This window comes from Xenopus laevis, chromosome 2S (genome assembly GCF_017654675.1).
Source record: "Xenopus laevis strain J_2021 chromosome 2S, Xenopus_laevis_v10.1, whole genome shotgun sequence".
Classification (NCBI taxonomy): Eukaryota; Metazoa; Chordata; class Amphibia; order Anura; family Pipidae; genus Xenopus; species Xenopus laevis.
The window spans coordinates 20,476,593-20,503,582 of record NC_054374.1 but is presented as its reverse complement, the minus strand read 5'-3'; the positions used below and the strand labels follow the sequence as shown (position 1 = coordinate 20,503,582).

General features: G+C 41.6%; 1 protein-coding gene across 2 annotated transcripts in view; it reads left to right on the top strand.

Moving 5' to 3' along the window:
* rcan1.S (regulator of calcineurin 1 S homeolog) overlaps window positions 1-22,730 on the top strand; it is a 78,207-nt gene extending 55,477 nt beyond the window's left edge. Inside the window, exons 1-4 of one of the 2 annotated variants that reach the window (XM_018248067.2) lie at window positions 9,842-10,090; window positions 16,721-16,894; window positions 17,665-17,824; window positions 21,097-22,730. In XM_018248067.2, the coding sequence (XP_018103556.1) occupies window positions 10,004-10,090; window positions 16,721-16,894; window positions 17,665-17,824; window positions 21,097-21,275 (600 nt within the window). In that variant the 5' untranslated portion in view covers window positions 9,842-10,003 and the 3' untranslated portion in view covers window positions 21,276-22,730. Of the gene's footprint in view, window positions 1-9,841; window positions 10,091-16,720; window positions 16,895-17,664; window positions 17,825-21,096 lie in introns of those variants that run through there. The other variant, NM_001087192.1, reaches the window with a different exon arrangement.
* Window positions 22,731-26,990: the final 4,260 nt, after the last annotated feature.

Here is a 26,990-nt window from a genome sequence, read left to right as displayed (position 1 = left end):
ATAAAATAAAAAGTCTCAAATGAGTTATAGCTGCCGGGTGACCTTCGTAGATCCATCTCTCTCTAGCTCAGAGCAGGTAATATCAACATATAAAACCCCCTCTACTAACATTCAGAGCCTTTCACTCCTCTGCTCCTCACTACATTTCTTCTCTTGTCTCGCTGTACATTCCTGGTCATCTTCTCCGCTCTTCTCAGAGCCACCTTCTCTTCACACCATCCACATCCACTGCCACCTCTTGTCTCAAACCCTTCTATCTTGCTGCTCCTTATCTCTGGAATGCCATCCCTGAATTCCTCCGTAAGGAATCCTCTCTTAAACTCTTCAAGAAAAAACGAAGAGCCTACCTTTTGGACAACTAGAACATTAGCCTAGTCCTGCCCCTACTGACTATGCCCTACCATGTGCACTTTTTGTACCTGTATGTTAGCCTCCCATCCACTTAGACTGTAAGCTCTACGGGGCAGGGACCTCCTTCCCACTATGTCTCTTGCCACATAGCACTTAAGCTCTTTGTCCTATGATTCTGTATATATTTATTATGAGATTTGTCGCCCCATGTATACTAAATGTTGACCCGTTCTAAAGCCCATGGGGTCCAGTTATGCACAATGGCTTTCCTCAGTTCTGGTAGATTTACACGTGCTGAGTATATGAACTTTCCTGGTGGACCAGGCCAAATCATCTTATTACTGACAATTAAAATGGAAATAGGCCACCTTCTGAACTCCAGCTGTGAAACACCCCCTAGCAAACAGCCAGCTAACCTGTCTTGGGGAACCTGGAAATGTAGTTCGATAACAGCTGGAGTACCATGTGTTTCTTCCTATCCTAACCTTACGTGTTAAAAACCTCCCAATTAATGAAAAATGGAAAGAATCTACAGTTATAGATACTTACAGTATAAAACATACAGGATATTGCACAATCCTTTTGAATGTGCCCCAACCCATCCACTAGCTGAGAGATAATGGATTCCCTATAACAATATGGCTCAACCTATGTAATGGAACATTTTTTCAGAGCTGGATATTATACACCTGTAATTAAGATGACTGGTTGGCTGCAGCATATCTTCCAAAAAGATACAGCAAATTAATTTTCCCGATGAGGTTGCACCCATAATTACCATGGGCCAGGTATCATTTAGTAACTGAAATGTCTGCCTCTAGACGTATTTCTAAGGTTATTATTAGTTGTTTGCAAGAGGCTTCCCATGAAATATGTGTATCTGTGTCTAGTCATGCAGATGTTTGGAACTAGTGAGTTTTTAGTAGACACAGTAGTCTTGTGCCAGCTCCCAAAATTGTACTATCCGCCTTCTAGCCACCCAACAGTTAATCCCAAATTACTCCAGATGCACTGCTATTACCCTAAACATTATCCATACTGAATCAGGCTCCTGCATTTCACCGATTTTTGGAGAAACTCTTAACTCTTTGTTTGTATCCCAGAAACTGTGTTGGTTCTTTACATAACTGGGCGATTTGTTAAGATCAAAAATGTTGATTTTTGGAACAGAGCAAATTTCCTGCCCTGACTTCCTCAGAAGGATTGAATAAGGAATTCGGATTCCTGAGTGTTAAGTTATTTTCCTTTATTTGCTGTAAAAGGGGCCCCAGGAATATGTTTGCGTATGTTGCATGTCCTGTTCAGCTACTGGGCTTCTTAATATATTGGGTAAGATGGATCAGTGGACAAGGGTGACATTTTTGTTTGTAGGGATGCACAGAACCCTGCTTTTCAAGGTTCAGCTATATCCAGGGATTCGGCTGAGTACCAAACCGAATCCGAACCCTTCAGCTATAGGCAGAAATACCCGATGTGCAGCAATTTCTTAAAGTTATATACTATTTGAATTCAGTTTGACCAGGCTCTTGGATTCTGATAAAAATAGCTAAGATTTGGCCGAATTGGGGATTCGATGCATCCCTATTTATTTGTGGAGGATTCCAGCAGCCAAGGTGTATTATGAGCTTGGGTTGTAATGTAAAACATGTCAATCCCCCAATATCAATAACAACCATTTTGTAAAACTGCTTAATTAGAAACAAAGTAAAGTTAGAAGATACTATGTTTTACGTAGCTATTGCATGTGCTTTTATTTCCCCTTTAAATTTGTTTTGGCTCAAGGCTAGACTGTGTCTTGTGCTTTTATTGCCAATCAATCTTCCGTGTTTGCTCACTTTTTTATCTGGTTATTGGCTTATTCATGATGTAATGGTACTTTGTGCAATGTTGTTCTATGGGGCGTGTTCCTCAAGCGATGGATTGGTTTCGGCACTTTTATTAGCTAATTCCACAGAATGCCATAGCATGAAATAAGATTTATCTGCTGGAAACCGCAGTGTGCCTTTCAGAGCTTGGGTTACAGCCTGCATCAGCAATCGATATTTCCTACCGGCGGAGCTCATTTAATGCTGCGCATAACATTTGTAGTTTATATAACTGCAGGAAGGAAGCTTTTGTTTCCCCAAAGACAGAATTACAGGAAGGAAATGTTTTAAAAAAGCTAATCTGAAGAGCTCCCATATTCCAGAAAATATGTACAGAATTTATGTGAAATTCTTGTGCAGTCAGCTGCATTTTATTGCAAATTTGTGATATTTTGGGCTTTGTGGTTTCCCCTGTTTATGTAGCTTATCAAAGGGCACTATAATTTTTTATGCTGCTTTAAAATATATGTATGTGTTTTAGTGTAAATAACATTATCTGAAGTCTTGCCTTTGTCATGTTAGTGCTGTACAACTTCCAACCTGGACAGACACACTTAGGGGGTTATTTATCAAAATCCGAGAATATCTAAATATTTTCTGAAAACAACACCACAAACAACAAATCCGCACAGGTTTTTTCCCCTCAATAAATTTTACGAAAATTTCCTTTGCAGGAAAAAAATGGAAACAATTGCAAAAAAATCAAATCGCACAAATTTTAAGGCCAAATACTTGCCAAAAAAACACAAAATCTTCAGATTTTCGCACGAAACATAGCGTAGATCAGAATATCTTCTGGACTTATCCCATTGATTTCTACATGAACTTGGAAGGTCTGAGTTGGAGTACTTTTTTATTTGGACTTTTAGGGTAAGGACACACTGGCAGATTCGGGGAGATTAGTCACCCCGGCGACAAATTGCCTCTTCTTCTGGGTGACAGTTTTCCCGAACTGCCTTGACCTACCTTCCCGCCGGCTATAATGAACAATCGCCAGCAGGATGGCACTCGCGGCGCTTCGTTTTCCGAAGTTGCGAGGAAACTTTGGGCGACTTCGGAAAACAAATTCATTATACATGGCGGGAAGGTAGGGAAGGCCCGAAGAAGAGACGATTTGATGCAGGGGCAACTAATCTCCCCGAATCTGCCTGTGTCCTTACCCTTAACACCCTTGGGGTTTAAGAAACTCATAATTTTTGGAGTTTTTGACATTCGAACTTTAATAAATAACCCCCTTATTGTCAGCAAAAAAATTTTTGGACAGATATCTGTCAGGATGGGCTCAGCTGCGACATAGTCTGATTAGGCCAAACTGCTTTAACATCTCTAATAATTTGGAAATGTTGTTTCCTTATAAATAATTTTCTACCCCAGAGTTTATTACTGTAGTTTGTTTGATGTGTGTGTATTAAAGTGGCATTTGGCAGACACACACTAATGCGATTCTGGAGAAATTCAGGGTCACACAACATTCAATTGCTGTCCAGATCAGTGTCCTCTTGTTTGTAACCGGTTCTTATCTTGTTTAATAGTGTTTACTGGCTTGCAGGAAGTTATTGGTTTTGTTATCAGACGATAAACTGAAGGTTTTTGTCTCCTGTAGTATAAATATTTGCTCTTTGCTGGGGTGTGTTGTGTTCTAGAAAGGTAACGAACAAGACAAGCCAAAGAGTTAAGGTTAAGATAAGGACTCTCAAACCAACCTTACATTAATGTATGTTTTTTATATATATATATATATATATATATATATATATATATATATATATATATATATACAGGGCAGCCATCAGGGGGGTACAGGGGGGAGAGTTGTAGGGGGGGGCCCCAGCCACGCCACACTTTCTCATAATGTGGTGGGGGCCCTGGCCACCAATTTTTTTTCTCATGTGGGGTCCTAGCCACCAATATTTTTTAATGGGGGGGGGCCCTGACCACAAATGTTTTTTTATGGGGGGCCCTGACCACCAATGTCTTTTTATTTTTTATTAACATGTGGGAACCCTAGCCACCAATATTTTTGTTTGTTTTTTTACTGTGTGGTGGGGGGCGGACCTGTGGGGTGGGGGGCGGACCTGTAGGTGGGGCTTGCGGTGGGGGCCCAGGAAATTTTGTCGTATGGGGCCCTGCGATTTCTGATGGCGGTCCTGTGTGTGTGTGTATGTATATATATATATATATATATATATATATATATATATATATATATATATATATATATATATATATATATATATATATATATATATATATATGCCTTAACGGTCAATGTAGTAAAACCTTGCTCTAGTCTAGTTTGCCGTAGCAACCAATTTGACCAGTAAATGCTTACATCTAATCTTTTAAGGTTCTGTGGGTTACTGAAACTCAGGGCATCAGAAATTGTTAGGGCCCCATACAACATTGTTGAACTGCTATAGTACCACACAAGAGTTCCAATAGAACTTGGGGTAAGATAACAAAGTAAAGATATTCTAAATGAATAATGTCACTTCCCCAATGACTAATGTAGCAGGCAGCAGATATTGCCTTGAATGCTCAGAAACGGAAGGGCCTGCCTGAACATACATTATATATATGTTGCTATCTGTGCCCCCAGCCCTAAAATTTGCCAAGCCTCCCTACAACAGTGCCCACTGCCCCCTCTGGTGATAGATCTGCTTGACCTGGGGCAAACATTATACCTGTTACATTTCTCCTCCTTTAGTGAGAATGGAATTCAAACAGCGGCATCCCAAAAAAATAAAGGGCATTGAGAACAAAAAAGGAAAAAATTTGGACCAGCAAATATTCATCAGAGGTGTACACGATTCAGCTTACATACACTGCTCAGTACAGGAGGTAAAGAGGGTCCTGCACATTAGAGCTTACAATCTAAAAAGTTTAAAAATGTATAGGTGCAAAATTAGTGCAAAATACTGCACCTTTTCTGGTTCTCCTCTCTCTCTCTCTTTCTTGCTCTTTCTTATTATCATATTCTGCAGTATTTATACCAGCAACCAAGTTATGGCTTGGAGCATACAGCCCACTGCACACACCAGTCCAGTTATGCCGCAGGTGAGGTCGGCAGACTGTTTGTTGTTTGTTACAAGTCGGAGCTGGATCGTATCATAAAGTCATTGTTTTTGAGGCAGAACAGCTTTGGCTAAATAGAAAGTTTCTTTTCTGGGCTGTTATGTAAATACACCATGTTATGCAAGTGTGAGAGTAATTAGCAGTGTTCCTTGTAAAGGAATTAAAGTTGGTTTTTTTCCTTTACTCACAGGTGTTTGCTGTTCCAAAGAAAGTTTTGTTTTCCATAGTGTAAGAGCAGCGTGTCCAAATAAATCTGTATCTGGCTGACCCCATGGATTATATAATATACAATGCAATCTTGCCCTGACCTTGCAAGCACCTTACCTGTTGCAGCTACATGTTTTTGTTTATGAAAGTGGCTACACTGGTGCACTAGCGATTATGCTGGCTAAAGCGTATTCTGGCCAGTTATGGAGAATTGTAAAGGACACTAAACATTTAATTTGGCTTTTCCAGATGGGCATACACAGGCCGATAAAAGCTGCCGACAGACCAAGACTTGACCAGTTTGTGGGGCCCTCCGACTCGGCTTCCCTGATCAATATCTGGCTGAAAATCAACCAGATGTAGATCGGGCAGGCTTAAAATTCCAGTTGGATCGAGGACCACATTGTTTGGTTGATGTTTTCCTCAATCCCACCACTTGCATTCCTGGCCTTGTGCAGCCCGGTATCTCCCATTCAAGGTGAGGATATTGGTGCAAGATCCACTTGTTTGGCAACCGCTCCAAACGAGCGGATCTGCCTATGTACAGTATGGCCACTAGGGTTGCCACCTTCTTTACTGCCGAACTCCAGGGGGCGGGCCATGACGTATGGGTTGGGCCGTGATGTAATGGGGGTGGGCCCATGACATGAGGGGCGTGTCACTGCATCAGGGGGTTGGCTATGGCACGGCAATCAGCGATTGGTCAATCACCACGTCAATCTTAGGAAATCCTGCCCAGTTTTCCTTAGGCAGTTTTGACCCGGCACCCCTTTAAAAAAACATGTCAAACCCGGACTGGTGGCAACCCTAATGACACCTTAAAGGTGGGCAAGCAATGGCTTTATTGAGCAAATCTTATGACCATTTGGTCAGAGCTGAAATGAAAGCACTTCCAACTGATATCTTTCACATATTGACTGGTCCTGGTGGAAAGTCCAGTTGGGCAAAGACTGTTTGCATGCAAAGGTTCATGAGGGTCCTTATATGACCTGACCACTGTTCTAAGGGCCACAAACTTCAGTTGACCCAGGTTGCAGCCAAACCAGGAAGACACCTGCTATAATGTTATTTTCAGATGACAAAGTTACAGTTATGAAATCTCTATTGTTTCTGAGACCCCTCCAACGTGGCCCTGGTTAATATCAATGGATTTCTGCCTATTGCCAGACCACAAGAAGATGGTGGTGATATTTTAATTGCCACTGTCCTCTAAGAGAAAATAATCTTCGTGGCCCATGACCACTTCAATGGGAAACATTCTGATTTAAAAAGGTGCCAAATATCAGACGAGTAGCCCTGAAGGCGCGAGGGCACATGATCTAAATTGCTCACTTGGCTTGCAGTCACTTTCAAGAGTCTGGAAAGTACTTGACGGAATGTTTACCATCCCATGAGTCATTGGCTGCTTGTGATCCTTTTACAGGTAACCAGTGGAATTGAGTCAGCCCAGCCTGCCATGACCATCATCATCGTCATTTATTGATAAAGTAGCTGCAAGTTACACAGCACCTTAAAAATATTATTAAAGATGCAGCACTTACCATAAAATAGCAAATGTAGGTTTCTGAATGAAATGTAGGGTTAGAGGGCCCTGCTTATAAGAATTAACATTCTGTTCCCACCCATAGGATGATAAAATGCATGAAGCCTGGACTTCTACCAGGGAGTGCTGAGAAGCTGGACTTCTAATTGGACACAATGTACAATGTGTCTGAATGCCGTGTGTACTCATGTAATTTATGTTTATTTTTCCTCTTCGAGTAAATATAACAGAATGTACTTTAGTGCTGCTCTTCTCATATAAAATAACTGTTGTTTTCACCATACTGATTCTGAAACGAGGCAGTTCTTCGTACTTTCCAACTATTTCGAAGAAGATAAGTTTAAAGGGGGTTTTCACCTTTGAGTTAACTTTTAGGATGATGTAACGAGTGATATTCTGAGACCATTTGCAATTGCCTTTCATTTTTTATTATTTGTGGTTTTTGACTTATTCAGCTTTTTATTCAGCAGCTCTCCAGTTTGTAACTTCAACAGTCTGGTTACTAGGATCCAAATTATTTTAAGAACCATGCATTGATTTGAATAAGAGACTGGAGTATGAATAGGAGAGAGACTGAATAGAAAGACAAATAATAAAAAATAGCAATAACAGTAAATTTGTTGCTTTACAGAGCATTTGTTTTTAGAATGCTGAAAAGAATCAGAAGTAGAATGCCAATAAGTCAGAAACGATAAAAAAGAAAAAACGAAGGCCAATTGAAAAGTTGCTTAGTATTAGCCATTCTATAACATACTAGAAGTTAACTTAAAGGTGAACCACCCCTTTAATGCCTACCTTTGAGCAGGAACATGGGTATGGGCATCTGATTGGGAGCTGATTGGCCTTAGATTGATGGCACATGAGGCACAGACTCAGCTTCTCTCCGCTATACGTTTGCCCTACACGCAGAGAGAAACCAATGCGCTCAGCTCTGTTCCTCTGTTTTAGCTGATATTGGCACAGAAATCATATATTTTCTCTCCAGTATCTGCTCAGTTTAGTGTCACACAGTCCAACGCAAGGACCTGTCCGTAAAGCTACAGAAAAAGCGATTAAAAACGATCCACTTTCCTTGACTTACGTATAAAAAACAGGCGGAAGAAATCTCAAGATCCACGGTCTGTGCCCTTGCCCTTAGTATTGCTCCCTGCTTACAATTCTTTAGCTTTTACTCTGTATTTATTCTTATCTACAGAAAAATGCTATTGAGTTCAGATTGGAGGAGTGTGTATAGCCTTGCCTGCATTTGTGAATAGACCAGATAGTGTGAGATTTCGGGTGAGTGCATATTTAATCCCTGGGTACCCCTGGAACTTTAGCAGGATGACTGTTACCCCAATGTTTCTATATATCTGTAACCTTGTTATGAGCTAAGGGGGCCCAGTCTGAAGGCCAGTTAGGGGGAGATTTGGGGTGAGTGTTTATTTGTGCTCTGGGTACCCCTGGAACTATAGCAGGGTGACTGTTACCCCAATGTTTCTATATATCTGTAACCTTGTTATGAGCTAAGGGGGCCCAGTCTGAAGGCCAGTTAGGGGGAGATTTGGGGTGAGTGTTTATTTGTTCCATGGGTACCCCTGGAACTATAGCAGGGTGACTGTTACCCCAATGTTTCTTTATATCTGTAACCTTGTTATGAGCTAAGGGGGCCCAGTCTGAAGGCCAGTTAGGGGGAGATTTGGGGTGAGTGTTTATTTGTTCCCTGGGTACCCCTGGAACTATAGCAGGGTGACTGTTACCCCAATGTTTCTATATATCTGTAACATTGTTATGAGCTAAGGGGGCCCAGTCTAAAGGCCAGTAAGGGGGAGATTTGGGGTTTATTTGCTGCCCATGAATTATAGCAAGGTGACTGTTAATATACATGTTTTACATATCAATAACATTGGGTTAGGCTTGGCTTGACCAAATATCTGGGGTGTAGGCAGAATCTTGAACCCAAAACATCTGAAAACATCTGCCTTAAGCTGGCCATAGACGCAACGATCCGATCATACGAATCGTGGATTCGTACGATTTTCGGAACGTGTGTGGAGAGTCCCGACATTTTCCGTCCGGCGGAGATCAGTCGCTTGGTCGATCGGACAGGTTAAAAGATTTCTGTCGCCTGCCAATATCTCTGCGTGTATTGCCAATCGTACGCTTTTCAGAGGGAGACTGTCACTAGTTTTGGTCGGACATAACTTTCGTACGATTGCTGTCAGGGGCAGAACATCGGCTGATCTGTTCTTTTACTACTTTATTTGATCTGAATGGTTAGTGGAGGGTCGGGAGATGGGAAAGTCCGACGTACGTTGATTTGTACGATCGGATCTTTGCGTCTATGGCCAGCTTTAGACATTTAATATCTTTTGTTTTCCTATTATGCGAGAGCTTCTGAAAATGCTTGACAATCAGTTATTATTATTAACATGTATTTATACCAACATATTTCGCAGCACTGTTGGGATTATTGTAAATATTTTGTTCCTGACAGATAGGAATGGTTAAGGCTCAGGCCGGCCCCACCTGCAGTAACATTTTCCATCTTAAGACAGGCTGGAGAGAGAGCGAGCGCATGTAGTGCGACTGCTGAATAGAATTACTAGCAGTGGAAACTATGCAGTAAGAGTTCTCGATAAAGCTGCAGCTATGCAAAACTCAGCTGTTTTTTCCATTCTCCAAAGCAGAGAGAGAGAAAAAAAGGCCAAGTGAATTAGCATAGGGAAAGTGACTAATGCCGACGTCACCCCTTTCCAGCTCGCAGGGCAGGAGCCAGTTTCTGTGTGCAGCACTGCTTACACTTCAGCTCAGGAATTCGCTTTCCTATTCGCCGAGAAGTGAATGTTACCCGAGATGGGAGGGGCTAAGCCGGCTGCTTTATAAACACACATGAGCGTCAGCTTTCTTAAAAACTCATCAGCTCAGAGCTTTAAGAACCTTCAGAGCCTCCTGCCTTGGCTAAGGAATATCAGCCTTAAACATGCACTTCCGAAACCTGAACTACAGCTTCGCTTCTCTGGTCGCCTGTGTGGCTGAGACGGAGCTCTTCTATCAGAGTGAAGCCAGGGTAAGCCTATGGGAATTACAGCTTTATTTATTGATGGCTTGCTGATGCTGGCTCTCTGTTGGTAAGAAGCCATGAGAATGTGTGTGTGCTGGAGCATCATGTTTGTTAGACATAGATAGATGACCTGGCTCCAGCTATTGTTCGACTATCTTTCTCAGCAGCACTGGCAGTCTGGCAGGTGCTGCTGGGAAATATAGTACAGGTATGGGATCTGTTAACCAGAATGCTCGGGACCTGGTGCTTTCTGGATAATGGATATTTTAGTAATTTGGATATTCATTGATAAGAAGAAGCGGTTCCGCACTCCGATTTTAAAACATAAATCTTTATTCGTCCATAATTTAAAGGGAAAGCACGCTACACATGCTGCTTGACGCGTTTCGGGCGGAAGTGCCCTTAATCATAAGCATCATTCATACCTTAAGCCTACTAGAAAATCATATAAACATGAAATAAACCAAATGAGCTGATTTTACCTCCAACAAGGATGAATTAAATCTTAGTTGGGATCAAGTACAAGGCACTGTTCTATTATTACAGCGAAAAAGGAAATTATTTTTTAAAATTATTTGGATAAAATGGAGTCTATGGGAGACTACCTTTCCGTAATTCGGAGCTCCCATACCTGTACAGCTATAGCTTAATGGTCAGGGCACACGCTCAGATTTGGGGAGATTAGTCGCCCGGCGACAAATCTAATCATCGGGGCGATGAATCTCCCAGAACTGCCTCCTGCTGGCTAAAATGTAAATCGCCGGCGGGATGGCACTCAGAGCGCTTTGTTTTCCGAAGTCGCCCAAAGTTTCTACGTGAGGCAACTTTGGGCGACTTTGGAAAAACGAAGCGATCCGAGTGCCATCCCGCCGGCGATTTACATCCTAGCCGGCGGGAAGCAGTTCAGGGAGATTAGTCGCCCCGAAGAAGATTAGATTTGTCGCCGGGCGACTAATCTCCCCAAATCTGAGCGTGTGCCCTGACCCTAAAGGCTGTATTAATGCAGTCTTACAAGCTTCTGTTCTGTACAGCAAAGCTTTATTGTATCTGTTAGATCAGAAGCTCGTATGGGCAGAAGGATTAGTATGTGTCTCTGGCTATTTGTTATACAGGGAAATTGCAGTGTTTACTGTTGTCTTTCCTTTCCTCCACTTGTAGAGTGATACGATTTTGCTTATGTGTGAGATGTAAGGACAGGCAGTTCTTGTGCTGGTTACTTTGTATCATGCATAAAGGGGTTACTTTTCAGTAGGAAATAGAGAATGATAAAACAATTTGCAATTGGGTTTTCTTTATTATTATTTATGTTTTTTTAGTTATTTAGCTTTTTATTCAGCAGCGCTCCGGTTTGCAATTTCAGCAATCTGGTTGCTAGGCTCCAAATTGCCCTAGCAACCATGCATTGATTTGAAGAAGAGACTAGAATATGAATAGGAGAGGCCTTAACCGAAAGATGAGAAATAAAAAGTAGCAATAACAATACATTTGTAGCCTTACAGAACATTTGTTTTTAGATGGGGTCAGTGACCCCTATTTGAAAGTCAGAAGAAGAAGAAGGCAAATAAAAGAAAAAATGAAGACCAATTAAGAACCACCCCTTAAATATTTAATCCATGTGTAAGAAACAGAGATGGAGCAGAGTCGGTTGCACAAAACATGAATGTTTGTAACCGGCGCAAGTGAATGCATTGCCTACGGGCTGTGTTTCTGATGGTGAGCTTTGCGTGCTGCATTTTATCCTCTTAAAGGGACATTGTCCAATATTGTACAAACTACTGTAGTATGTGATACATAGCAGTTCTGCTTCAATAGGTACCAGCTTATAGAATGTGCCGTTTTACATTTCTGCAGTAATTTGGTAAATGCACGTTTGAATTCCAAAAATGGCTTATTTATAAGGTTTCAGCAGGCAAAGCTTCCCTCTATGGAGAACTGAAAGCTGGCACCTTTTCTGTATAAGAGCTGGGCTTGTTAGAGAGTCTGGTTGGAAATGTTGGCTGCTGTAGCCCCTAAACCCTTTAAACTTTGTCATCGGAGCATCTTTAGACTTTCAGCAAATTGTATGGAGTCTCTATATTGTGCACATTTTCTCCAGTACACTATGGGAATCTTGTTAGCGACTGATAAAAAAAAGAAAACGCACTCCAAGGTCTTTAAAGTGGACCCGTCACCCAATAAAAAAATTTTTAAATCGTATTTTATCATGTCAGTCAAGCAAAATAAAGTTTAATTACACTGTATATATTATATAAAAATTGTTTCCATCAGTGTGGGAACTCAAAATTATAGCAAGCAGCCAGGAACCATTTTGCGGACACTGTTATTAAGACAAGCCTTTTATCATCTCAGAATCTTGTTTGTGCACCAGAATGGGGGACCTGAAGTCCATCCCCATGCCCTGGTTACACAATCAAATGTTTAAGAGAACTGGGGGAATGTAGGGAGAGCAGTGACATCTAGGAAGTGCTGAATGGAAAGTGAATGTAATTGCTTGCCCCGCCTCTATGCCTAAGCATAGAAGAGGGGCAGGAAATATTTGATTGACAGCTGAGATTTTTAAACGAGTTTACAAAAGCTATGAATGCTTTAATAAAAAAAAGAATTTGGATTTCATGTTTAATTTGAAAAGGACTTTTATTATACAGCTTTTTATGTCTGGGTGACAGGTCCACTTTAATGAAAAAAAGGTGCTTGACTTTATTACAACGATTCGGCTCCTACACTCGAGCCCTGATGGCTCGAGTGTAGGAGCCGAAACGTTGTAATAAAGTCAAGCACCTTTTTTTCACCAAAGACCTTGGAGTGAGGTTTCATTTTGTTATTTTTATTTATATATATATATATATATATATATATATATATATATATATATATATATATATATATATATATATATATATATATATATATATATATATATATAATACACAAAAACCATGAATATCCTGTAAATTATATCCTTATAAACGGTGAGTTCTGATGTCATCAGTTATAAACTGTGAGTTCTGATGTCATTTCTGTCACATGACTCAGAAATTTGTGTATTATAATAAATAAAGAACCCCCAGTTGCAAAATATGAGGATATAAGACGTTACCCTGGGGTTCCATGACCTGTATAAAAACACTCAGCCTTTGGCCTCGTGTTTTTATATGGTCATGAAACTCCTCGGTAACTTAGAATATCCTAATGGGGGTACTTTATTCACTAGATATATATATATATGTGTGTGAAATGGCCCTTGTTTGATAAACCTTCTGCCTAAATCAGCTTTATGAGTTGCCTTTCATCACTTGCAGCTTGCTGATTGGTCAAACTGTCAGCATGAGTGTAACAGGACAACCTCACTGTATAATTACCCGCACAGGTGGCATTGCTGCTTTCCAGGAACACTGACTAACACTGACCTGCACTTTCCCAGGCTCTAATTCTCATATTTGCAGGTTGGCAGTTTTGCCACATATCCTGATTGGTGTAATTGGATAAATATTTGTAATATTACGCTGTCACATAATTAACATTGGAGAGTGCAGCAGAACATATCCGCAACTTTATAAACAAACAGTAAGGATAGGTTATTTCATAGAGTACAATATTCTGAGATATTGCAGATTATGCAGTGTGGGGCCCTCTTCTGGCACATTTCCGAAATGCAATTTGCTTAGAGAGATGAGTAAGTTTACAGTTTTAAAGGACAAGGCAGGTATTTGCTCCAAATATTCCACAGTAAAGGATCGCATGATTTATTTAGTAGCAGGGTGATTGTTACCCCAATGTTTCTATATATCTGTAACCTTGTTATGAGCAAAGGGGGCCCAGTCTGAAGGTCAGTTAGGGGGAGATTTGGGGTGAGTGCTTATTTGTGCTCTGGGTATCCCTGGAACTATAGCAGGGTGACTGTTACCCCAATGTTTCTATATATCTGTAACCTTGTTATGAGCTAAGGGGGCCCAGTCTGAAGGCCAGTTAGGGGGAGATTTGGGGTGAGTGCTTATTTGTGCCCTGGGTACCCATGGAACTATAGCAGGGTGACTGTTACCCCAATGTTTCTATATATCTGTAACCTTGTTATGAGCTAAGGGGGCCCAGTCTGAAGGACAGTTAGGGGAAGATTTGGGGTGAGTGCTTATTTGTGCCCTGGGTACCCCTGGAACTATAGCAGGGTGACTGTTACCCCAATGTTTCTATATATCTGTAACCTTGTTATGAGCTAAGGGGGCCCAGTCTGAAGGACAGTTAGGGGAAGATTTGGGGTGAGTGCTTATTTGTGCCCTGGGTACCCCTGGAACTATAGCAGGGTGACTGTTACCCCAATGTTTCTATATATCTGTAACCTTGTTATGAGCTAAGGGGGCCCAGTCTGAAGGACAGTTAGGGGAAGATTTGGGGTGAGTGCTTATTTGTGCCCTGGGTACCCCTGGAACTATAGCAGGGTGACTTTTACCCCAATGTTTCTATATATCTGTAACCTTGTTATGAGCTAAGGGGGCCCAGTCTGAAGGTCAGTTAGGGGGAGATTTGGGGTGAGTGCTTATTTGTGTCCTGGGTACCCCTGGAACTATAGCAGGGTGACTTTTACCCCAATGTTTCTATATACAGTAGAACCCCCATTTTACATCCCCTGATTTTAAGTTTTCCCTCATTTTACATTGTTGTTTTGTGGTCCCACCTATATGTTATGCGTGACACATTTCCCTGATTTTACATTTTCCTGGATTTTACACCAATTTTTTCTGGTCCCCTGAAAAACGTAAAATGGGGGTTCTACTGTATCTGTAATCTTGTTATGAGCTAACAGAGAGTATGTGCAACTGAATGATGAACTCAGTTGAACCCAGTAAGTCTGAAAGCAACTGATTTAATGTTTTTAATTTAATTTAATGAAATTACCCCCTGTTTGTAAACAAGGTGCATTTTTCCATTGGCCATTTACACTTACATGGATGCAATAGACTACACTGATCATTGTTAAGGATACATGTGCATGTTGCTGAGTTTGCATGTACATGGAGTGTTGTATATATACAATTTGGTTATTGTGCACAGAGCTTGTGTACAAAATGGACCCCCCCTAAGCATTAGGAACATTCTGTCTTGGCAATATCGGTTTCACAGAACAGTCTCGGTCTGTGCAGGGGATTCTTGGCTGATGGGAATTTTTTTCAGTATTTAGTGCGACATTCTTTCCACGGTGCACAAGTCTCAGCTGTTTTTCCTTTCCAAGACGGAAAATGACAGCTGCTCTGCTGGAAAATATACTAATTTATCGTACCCAGTCCACATAGAAATTTGTCATCACCTCTTTAAATAAGTAGAAATTTGGGGCTGCTGTGATTTATAATGCTCACTGCAGAACCCCCTCTATATGGTCCCAGGGAAAAATCAACAGAAGTAGCCTTATTACAGCACAGACTCACTGGGAGGGCAGCACACTTAAAAGTTACAGAAAACTGGCAGTTGCTTTATTGGGACCATATGTTTCTGAATGCCATTAAATTCAGCTGTCGGTTACTAAGCAAATACTATTGGCGTTTCTGAATGCTTCTGAGCTTCAGATTTCTGAATTATCAGATATAATGGCCCCTATACAACTTAGTTAACAAGGTTCCTCCGTCAGGGATTTGGTTTATTAGACTGCTGTCTGTATGGGCCCTACTAACTACGTTAAAAATAATATTCACCTATCCACTCCCCTACACCTAGGAGCTAGGGTTGCCACCTTTTCTGGCAGAAGATACCGGATTTCCTATAATTTGCTATTTCACCCCTATTAAAAACATTGGCATCAAGCACCATTTTTACCGACTGGGCCGTTAAAATACAGACCAGGTGGCAACCCTACTAGGGGCAGAATTAATAAAGGGTCGAAGTAAAAATTCAAATTTTGGGGGGGGGGTTTGGGTGAATTATCCAAACTCAATTCGAGTTTTAATTTGAATTATCATACTCTGGCCCTTTAAGAACTCGAATTCGACTATTCGCCACCTAAAACCTCCCAAATTACTGTCAATGGGAGAGGTCCAGGGATCAATTTGGTGATGTTTGCAACCTTTCTGACATTCGAGTTTATTTCAGGAAAAAAACCTCAAATCGAGTTTTTTTTAATTCGAATCAAATTCGATTCAATACATCCGAGTTGAGAAAATTAGATTTTATTAATAAATTCTGATTGGTAGAATTGATGGGCGTTTATGCAGTAATTCTGGTCACGTGATTAGGGATGGGCGAATTTTTTCGCCTTGTTTCGCTTAAAAATTACGCCCATAGACTTGTATGGCATTGCGCGTCAAAATAAAAAGACGCGCGTCAAAAAATTTCGCCGCGCGACAAAATTGTTTTTGACGCCCATAGACTTTAATGCCCGTCGGCAACATTTTGCCAGTGGCTAATTTTTGACGAAACGGGTCAAATTCGCCCATCCCTACACATGATCTCTGAGGCAGCACACAGACCATCAAGGCAAGAGATGTATAAGGGCAATATTTACTTAAATAATAAATATATATTCCAGATTGGTAAAAAAAATTTAATATGCAACTTAGTATGGTGTAAACTATTTGTTGCTTAATTATTCACTTTATTCCTTTAAACATTTCTGAAGCTTTTTCATAAATTCATATTTGTTTTATTTTCCAGACGAAATTCGAATCGCTCTTTAAGGCCTATGACAAGGAAGCCACCTTTCAGTATTTTAAGAGCTTCAAGCGGGCGAGGATCAACTTCAGCAATCCCATCTCTGCGGCTGAGGCCAGGATCCAGCTGCACAAGAGCGAGTTCCTGGGGAAGGAGATAAAGCTGTATTTTGCTCAGGTGAGCACGGCTTCTTCAGTGTGACTTACCTATAGTTTTCAGCGTCCTCCTTCATAAATGTATCCTGCTTATTAAAACTATTTAAAATTTAAACTATTTATTTACAGCTTAATGGTATGGAAATTATTTTCTATATGGGTATGAAGGCAAATTTACAGAAAAATAATGTTCTGTATTACAGCAGATCTGGGCTTAGGGAACAAGGGCTCTGCTCTCCCCTCTGACGTTCTCCCCTGTGTCGCCTGCTCCCCCCCATGCGCGCGACATCATTCACGCATTCACCACAGACTGGGGTGTTGGGAGCGAGGTGGCCAACCCAGGGCCGGATTTACATACCAGGTGCCCCAGGCCTGCTGTCGTTCGTAGCCCCGTCCAATCTCGTTTATTCACACAAAAACTGAGCAATGGGGATTGGCACACAGGATATTAACAAACTATTGTATCTCCTGAGCATCCCCAGTGTTTGTGAATAAATGTGGATGTGGTTGGGGAGAATGCCGCCCCCTAAAATCCTGCTGCTCTAGGCCTGGGCTTTGGTGGCCTTTCCACAAATCCGGACCTGGGCCAACCAGCCCTTTTGCCTAGGGCACCTGGTCGACTTGGCCCGGCCCTGTTTTCCCGTATATTTTCTATTGCAAAAATTTGTTATAAACGGACCTGCCATCCATTGCGTCTTCCTTAAATCTTACTGACATTATAATGGAGCATCTCGTACTACGTTAATTGTTGTGTATGAAAAGTAGACTGACCAGTTGTGTGTCCTGTTCCAGACGCTGCACATCGGAAGCCCCCATCTGGCTCCACCAAATCCAGAGAAGCAGTTTCTGATCTCCCCGCCTTCTTCGCCTCCTGTGGGTTGGAAGCAGAAGGAAGATGCAAGTCCTGTGATCAACTATGACCTGCTGTACGCCATTTCCAAACTGGGCCCAGGTGCGTGTCCATGAGAGTTCTGACAGTTTGTATACTGATGATGGCTGGACTGTGGCTGCGTCCAGAGATGTTGGACAGTGTGTGCTATCTGGCAGTCAGGTCCCCAGCATTTCATGACAGGGGTAATTTATCTTACAGTACATAACACAGTGCTATTTTTTTACATTTTGTGCACTGCATTTTGCTAATCTAAAAATTTCCAGAGGTCTTGCCGAGGCATGTCTCTCACCCAGCCATTAGCAATGCTTCCCAATAAATACTGCTGATCTATTAGTTGTGTCAGAGTTTTATATAGGGCGAGCAAAGCCTCACAATAGCAGTTTAAACAGGATTTTTTAGCAACTATCCTAGACTACACAATGGAGCCTATAAATTGGGACTGTCCCACATAAAGCAGGGGGCAGTTAGGAGAAATAGGGGCAAATTCACTAAAGGGCGAAGTGGCCGTCGCTAGAGAAAATTCGCCAAATATATAATCTGCAGGGACATAGCCAATTTAATAACAGGCGAAGACGACAATTCACTACCAAAAAAGCTTAACGCTAACGAAGTTTCGAGCCCTTTCGGCAGGCGAATTTTCACTCAGGCAAGCGAACGTTACTCCGCAAATGCACTAAAGTGCGAATTTTCCATTACGTTACCTCCTTCGCCAGAGTTTCCTTCGCTAGCTTATATATGGAGAACTGATAAGGTGAAGCTCCATCCTCCTCAATCTTATGTCAGTGACATCATATCCTGTAAGCCGCAAAGTCATAAAAAAAGAGAAAAAAAACGCTGGCGTTTGGGATTGTGTTTAAAAGTTGTAACTGTTAATTTTTTTATTTTTTTATAATAATTTTTGTAACCATTTGAGGGGGATGCCACATTTGTTTTAGGGTGGGCCCATGTCTAGGACAATAGAGGATCTCTTTTGTCTTTATTTTGCTTCCTTGGAAATTTGTAATAAAAAGTGGCCACTTCAAGCACCAACATCTCTAATGAAGACATATATGTGACCTACAGTATATGTACCCGCCCTATTCAAATTGACCTTAACGCAAGTGTAGTAAAGACGTTTCGTTAGGCAAAACTGAACGCTAGTGAAAGTTCGCTATGAAATTAATGTCTGATGAAGTGGCGTGAAGTGTGGTGAAGCCTTCCGAGGCGCAAATTCGCCCTTTATTGAATTTCCCCGATGGTCAGTCTTTGATGCTGAAAGGGTTAAAGGCAACTGCATGATCTGACTTTAAGCACATTACAGTGATCTGTCTGTGGAAAGATGAACTTAAAAAAAAATATGACATTTCACAAAAAGTTTAGAGATTGTGTATCTTGGACCTAGACATTTTTCCACAATTTCCAGACACTATGGATTTTGTGGAACATGCCCACCCCCCTGTGAGATACAGGGGAAAATATCTCCTGGTGAGCATTACAAAATAACCACTTTTTCCCCTGCGCTAATGTGGGAAATTTGGCCGGTGCTTAGTCACTAAAAGAATATCTCCGCTGTTCTGTAAAAGGAGGCTATTGTTGTTGGAAGTAAAAATTCCAAATTGCACTCTGAGGTGGAAGAGCTGAAGACTGATGTAGCGGCAACATAATAAATCTCCCAAATGCAACCAAGTTTGGAACTCAAAGCATGGCTGTCCAGAAGAGGGATTAAGCCATTATTAACCGCCTATTCATACAGGCCCTGAATGTAATTATTACAGCGATGCATCATTTCTTAGTTTCCATTGCTGGGAAGAAGTAGGAGATCCTCCAGAAATAGTAGTGGGTCACCACGACCCATTTAATACATTGAAACGTTCTTGAACAGAAGACAGGGGTAATTAATGGCATCATTCAATGAAGGCACCCTTTGTCTGCCATTTGCTACACTCTTTTCAGGAGAAGGATTCCAGCAAATGCAGCAAAGTATAATGAAAACACCAACCCACTCAGCTGTCTACTATGGGAATTAACCCCATTTATTATACAAAACAAATGTATAATGTTATTGGAATATGTGCATTTGGGCTTGGCACTCACCTTCTTTCATCATGAATACATAACATACAAGTATTAATAAATTCAAATATTAAATAGAGTACCAGCTTTGCAACCCACTCATGGTGTTAATGACATGCATCCATAACATGGTTAAAGGGGTTGTTCACCTTTGAGATAACTTTTATTATTATGTAGTGAAATTCTGAGACAATTTGCAATTTCTTTTTATTATTGAAGGTTTTTGAGTTATTTAGCAGCTCTTCAATTTGCATCTTAAGCAATCTGGTAGCTAGGGTCCAAATTACCCTAGCAACCATGCATTGATTTGAATAAGAGACTGGACTATGAATAGGAGAGAGACTGAATAGAGGGATCAGTAACAGTAACAAATACATTTGTAGCCTTACAGAGCATTTGTTTTTTTAGAAGGGAGTCCGCGACGCCCATTTGAAAGTTGCAAAGAGTCCGAAGAAAAAGGCAAATAACTATAAAACTATAAAAAAAAGAAATAATGAAAAGCAATTGAAAAGTTGCTTAGACTTGGCGGTTTTATAACATGATAAAAGTTACCTTAAAGGGGAAGCACCCTTTTAAAGGAGAAACAAACCCTTAATAAAAAAAAAACCCCAACCCCCCTACCCTACATAGACCCCCCTCCCCCCCAGCCTAGCTGCCCCCCCCCCCGGGCACCATCTTCTTCTCTTCGGTAATCTTCGTAATGAGACCGGTGAAGCGGCGCATGCACAATTGGAGCAATTTTCTGTTTTGCGACTTTTTTGGCGAAACTCACGAAAATTGCTGAAGCGACGGTCTTATTCTGAAGATTACCGAAGCGGCTGGAGATGGCGCCTGTGAATTCTGCTGGACAGAATCTGCACGGAGGGGTAATTAAAGAGTTAGGGGCATTTGCCCGGGGGGGTAGCTAGGCCGGGGGGAGCGGGGTCTATGTAGGGTAGGGGGTAGGAGTTTTTTTTTTATTAAGGTTTTGTTTCTCCTTTAACTTGAAAAAGTTGCAAAAAGTAGTTCTGGTGTTCGATATGCTACCCCTTTAATTGTTCTTTCTTCATTCCTATACAGCTGCTACTACTACTAAGAATGTGGGTTTATAACTTTTTTTTTTGCCTTCATTATTCCACAGTAAGTGAAGCACACGGGCCCTTAATGTTCAAGGTTCAAAGCATTTACATTAGCTGCTTATACCTATATTACCCTAATTAATTTCTTAATCATTACTGTTCCTTGAAATATAGAAATATGTAATATTTGTATCATCAATAGAGTTTCGTGTTTTCTTTCAGGAGAGCAATATGAATTGCACGCTGCCACGGACACGACTCCAAGCGTTGTGGTTCACGTCTGTGAGAGCGATCCAGAAAATGAACTGGAAATCGAGGAGGATGAAGACGGTATGAGCAAGCCCAAGCAAAAAATCATCCAGACAAGAAGACCAGAGTATATGCCTATCCATCTAAGTTGAAGTGTGGCGGCGACTTTTTCTGATGAAACCCAATGAACTCATTGAAAAAATGTACTGCAGGAAAGGGCAGAGCACAGTGTAGGATGGCTGTGGTAGTGGTCAGAATTTGTCAGTCGGCAGAACCAAACCAGGACATTTTGTGTTTGCTTTTTTTTTTTTTTGTTTACGCCGAATACCAGTGTAAAATTTGGAATGTCCCACTGCTGAGCTGATGGAAACGTGGAAAAACTGAAGCTTCACAACAAGCATTTAGTTTGATTAGTCTTTTCTGGAGAGTCTAGAAAAAGTGGAATTTTATGGCCCCTTGGTTGCTGAAAATGTGGAACCAGGAATGTCATCGATAGAACGTCGCCGCAGTTTATTGTTGGAGAGTGACTGTATAGGATATATATCTCCACCTTATATGATGGAACCATTTCATCTATATGTTCAGGAGGATGGGGCAACGATTTTGTTTTTTTTGCATGTAGACTATATCGTTTTTTTTCTAAATATTCTACTTTGTGTTCCAAGCTGCTTACTTTGCCCTGCAGAATGCAAATGCTGTAACAGCCTGTTATGTGGTCCCAAAAAGGTAGAATGCATGGTCCATTTTTCGGAAACACTGTGGCAATACAGGGAAGGGCATCTGTTAAATATTCTGGCTAATGAACTGTCATGTACGCTTAACACAAAGGAAAACATGCTTTACCTTTGTTTTTTCTCTATAGGGCAATGTGACTGTAGTATAAAATTAAAGCTAGGCTGGTGAACTCTAAGTTACATCTTAAAATAGGGCACAATGTTATTTTGTGAAAGTGGGTTATACATTTTTGGTGACAACGGCTGCAGGGTTAGCTTTCCTTGTTGTCGTTCTGTATTTTATGAAACAAGAACTGAATGAATTTAAAGTGTTAAGCATATCAACCATTTTTCTAGCGATCAATGGCATAACAGGCAAAGCATCATGGAGGTTTAGAAATTAATCCTGTAATCCATGAGTAAATGTAAGTAACGACCATACCGGAGAAATGTGGACTTTAAGATTTGATAATGGTGGTAAAGGAATGTGGCTTGCAGGTGGTCGTTTTTTTGGGTAATCCAGTGCCTTTCACTTTGGTTATGAATGGGGGTATCAGTGTTATAACAGCTGTACTGCTTGCATTCTTTTCCAGTAAGAATTTCCTCATCTCTCTGTTCTCTGTCTAATGACAAGATGGCACGGCAATGGGCATGCAGGTTTTTCTCTCCCAGCTCAGACAATAAAGGTTATGCTGGCAGCACCTGCTGTGTCTCCTATTGTAACAGGACCCTTGGCACACCCTGTGTAGCGAGAGAGTAGTGTGTTATGTATTAAGTTTGATTACCACTCACTCACATTGTCTGTGAAGTCTGCTTTTAAACTGGAAGTTGGAATCTATGTTTTCTGTTTTATATTCACTTCTATTCAGATAATAAACTTCCTTTGTATTAGAATGTTTATCCAATTGTATTCAATTATTCCGCTTTCTGTTGGAGGATGGATATTATGGGGCAGGTTTATTAAGGTAAATTCTTCATTCGAAATGTAATCCCCCTTCAGGGTTGGACTGGGGGTCCTGGAGCTCACCGGGACTTCTGTCCAGGGCCCCCCTCCGAACTCCCCTGGTGCGCCGCCGATCGTGTGCGCAACGCCCCAGCGCTGCCCCACTGATAGTGTGCGCTTGTGTGCAGGTGTGCACTTAATTTTTCATGCAGTCACGGCAGGAAGGCATCTGAAGATCGCGGATCTGAGTCGGCGGGCCCACCAGGTTTTTTCCTGGTGTCCCGCCAACCCTGCCCCTATTTGAACGTAAATTAGAATGTGAGATTTATCACACTTCAACCAAGGAAACAGTCCTAATTCGAATACTTGCCTCCTAAAACCTGCCGAGTTCATGTACAAGTCAATGTTAGAGGTCAGTTGAGCCATTTTGAGATGTTAATTGCCTTCCTGACATTCAGGTTTTTTTTTTTTAGCGAAAAACTCGATTCGCATGAATCGAATTTTCGGGTCGGAACTATTGGATCGAAATATTAAACATGCTAATTTTTTTCTTACATAACCTCCCAGTCGAAATTGTGAGTATATTCGAATTTATTAGAGTAAAAACAATTCACATGAATTCGAACTTTGATAAATGGGCCTCCCCGTGTCTGTTTTGTGCTGAATGAAAATAGATAATTGTATAAAAGGGCAAATAAAAAAAATTTAAAAAAAAAAATTATTCCCCAGTCTTGCAGATAAGGAAGAAAATCTGGAAGTAAATGGGAGTAAAACATGAAAAGAGTCAACGGTATTGCCAGGCAATCACATCTATTTCTACTCAAGTGGTGGGCCAAATGCTACTCCCCCAACTTCCCCATATTCATTGTTTAATCTATTCTGTACAGGTATGGGACCTGTAACCCTGGGGTTTTCCAGATAATGGATCTTGCCGTAATTTGTATCTTTATACATTGTCTACCAACAAATTATGTAAACATTAAATTAACAGACTGGTTCCGTTTCCAGTAAGGATTAATTATATCTTAGTTTGGCTCATGTAGAAGGTACTGTTTTATTATTACAGAGAAAAAGGAATTTTTTTTTAAAATCTTGGATTATTTGCAGCGCTGATTCAGACTAAGGAGCCGCCTGAGGCGGCTCCTGCAATGCCGCCCCCCCCTCACCAATTTACGTGTCGGGAGGGGAGGCAGAAACACTATTGCGGAGAGCGCAATTGCGCTCTCTCGCAATAGTACAGCTGAATTTCCGGTTCAAAAACTGGAAATTCGGCTCTTAAAGGTGCAGGAGCCGCTTTTTGCCGCCCCTGGAATCCTTTCAGGCGCTGCCGCCTGAGGCGAGCGGCTCAGCTCACCTCATTGGCGGCGCGCCCCTGATTATTTGGATAAAATGGAGTCTATGAAAGATGGCCTTTCTGAATAACAGGTTTACTGATAATGGAGCCCATATCTGTAAGGGCAGAGACACACGTGGAGATTCCGGGTGATTAGTTGGCCAGTGACAAATCGCCCCGAACTGCCTTCCCGCCGGCTAGAATCGAAATCGCCGGTGGGAAGGCCCTAGGAGCGCTTTGTCTTCCGAATCGCACAAAGTTTCCTCGTGAGGTGACTTTGGAAAGAGAAACCTTCCAAGTGCCATCCCGCCGGCGATTTAGATTCTAGCCGGCGGGAAGGCAGTTCAGGGAGATTACTCGCAGAAGAAGAAACGATTTGTCGTCGGACGACTAAATCTCCCCGAATCTCCACGTGTGTCTCTGCCCTTATAGTCTGGCAGCTGAGCAAACCATTGGGTCCGTCCAAGCAGACTAATAACTGTAACTATATTTCTTTAAGGAAAACAAATAGAACTTAAAACAAGCTGATGAATCGTGTATGCTTCCCATTAAACAAAAGGAAAATCAAATACAAAGAGGTAATTTTCCATGTTATTACTACCCACTGTTTACTGTCTGTTTGCTGTTTCCACCCAGAGCAAAGGCTTAGCTTAATGTAATTAGTGGCAGATTTATGGTCCTGGAAAACTCACTTTATCTCTGTGTCCTGTAGTCTGTAATCCTTCTCAAATCACTATGCAGAAATGATATTTGTATAGAACAGGTGGGCCATTCTCCTTGCACATGGACCTACAGCCATAGGAAGAGAGAGTTTCATTCAGTGCTGCGCTGTTGTGGAACTGGAGTTCCCTCAACTTTCATCATGCTGAGAAGCTCAAAAATATGTCCCCAAAGCAGCCCTTGTAGACGTCCGTGGAATTAATAACCAGGAATGGAATATGTCTGCCTGATGTCAATAAACCTGTTTTACTGATCATGTGCCCTGGGCCTAATAAAACTACTCAGGATCAGGAAAAACTTCGCTCACACCCAACCCTTACCTGCAAAACCTTAACTTGCACCCGCAAGTAGTGATGGGCGAATATATTCGTCAGGTGCAAACTCATTGCGAATTACCACGCTTTGCCACTGAGGAATAAATTTGCAAAATTGTGGCAAAAAATTGCAAATACGCTGCGTCCAAGAAATTTGGCAGCGCGTCCAAATAGTCGCACAAATAAAAATTGTCTTGCGTCAAAGTTATATTATTGACTTTAATGCATTTGGACAGAATAGGCGCTCGTATAGAAATTGTCACGGGCGGCGAAATTGACGCGCATCAAAATAATTTTGACACCCAATGACTTTTTTGCATTTCAAAAATTTGTCAGTGAAATGGGACAAATTCGCCCATCACTACCCGCAAGACCTTAACCCAACCCTTACCTGAAAATTGTTGCCATAGAAGGACCCGCACCTGAGTGTTGGGAAAATGGGCAGGAGACGGCCAGGTGACATCAGAGGGCGGGCTGGGCGACCTCGGGGTGGGCCAGTGACATCGGGGGCTGGGTGATGTCAGAGGCGGGGCAGTGACCTCAGGGGCCGGGCCGAGTGGCTGGGCGTGATGCCGGTGGTGGGGTGGGTGATGTAGGGGGCAGGACTGATGTGGCAATCAGCGATTGGCTGATCGCAATGTCATTCACTTAAATGTCTTGTCCGGATTTCTTATTTGGAGATCCAGATCGGCACTTTTCTCCCGGGCAGCCCTTCCAAAAAACTGGGCTGTCCAGGTGAAATCCAGACAGGTGGCAAATCTAGCCGTACCCACCTCTTCTCAGTCTGTACTGTACGCTACTTGTGTGCTCTCCTCTGTTTTCAACACATGGAATCTTTGGGAGCGGGAGAGGAGAATAGTTCCCCAGTCTGACCCGCACCCAACCCTAACCCAAAATGGTCACCCAGATTTCAATCCGAACCCGCCAAACCGGTTGTCCACCCTCTGCGGGTTCGGTCAACCCACACATCACTAAAAAACATCCCCACCCTGAATATAAAGAGCAATAAAAAGCTATTCAAAAACTGTAAGCACTGAGCTGTACATCAAGCTCATTTGAGATTTCACTGCTGTTTTTGGCTCCCATCTGGCGGCAGGGGGTTTCTTATCTAACTGCAGCCACGTATTGTGCTGTGTCCTTTACCAATGTCATGCTAATGGCAGCCTGCATTACGGTATAGATTTTTTTTAGGGTATTTTTAGACTTCTAAAACTGGCCTGCTAGTAATTAGAACACACTGAGATAAAATGCAAATTACTAATGACAAAGAACTGTTGCTTTTGTTTTAAACGCATACGCGAATAAGGGAGTAATGTGTCCATAATCCTTATTGGAAGTCTCCATTCATGTAATTTAAAGGTGCAGTAGCTTCACACACCTGTATATTTTTAAATATGACATACTGTACATTCATTCTTTCAATTTACAAGTTTTTATAACCTCATTTACATAATTTAGAAGAGTTTATAAGGGCGTATTTCTACAGGTTATTGTTTTGGCTTATGATTCTGCCTGTAGCATACCTCCCTACATTTTTGGAAATAGAAAGAGGGACAAAAAGATTTGCTGCGCGGAGTGCAGCAACATTATTTGACCACACCCATTTTTGTGGTCACACCCCCTAATTACCATGTTCATTTTACAAAATTGAGCAGGTTATGAAAATTTGAACACATTTCTGTGGTTTTTATGTGTAATTACAGTTTTGCTAATGACGGTGAATTCACCAAGAGACCTGCTTATCGTAAATAGTTACAATTGTATCTTTGCTTATCTTAAATTGTAACAAAAGTATCTTAGTGCAGCTGCCCCATATTCTGGGCTCTCTGCCAAAAGCCAATTCA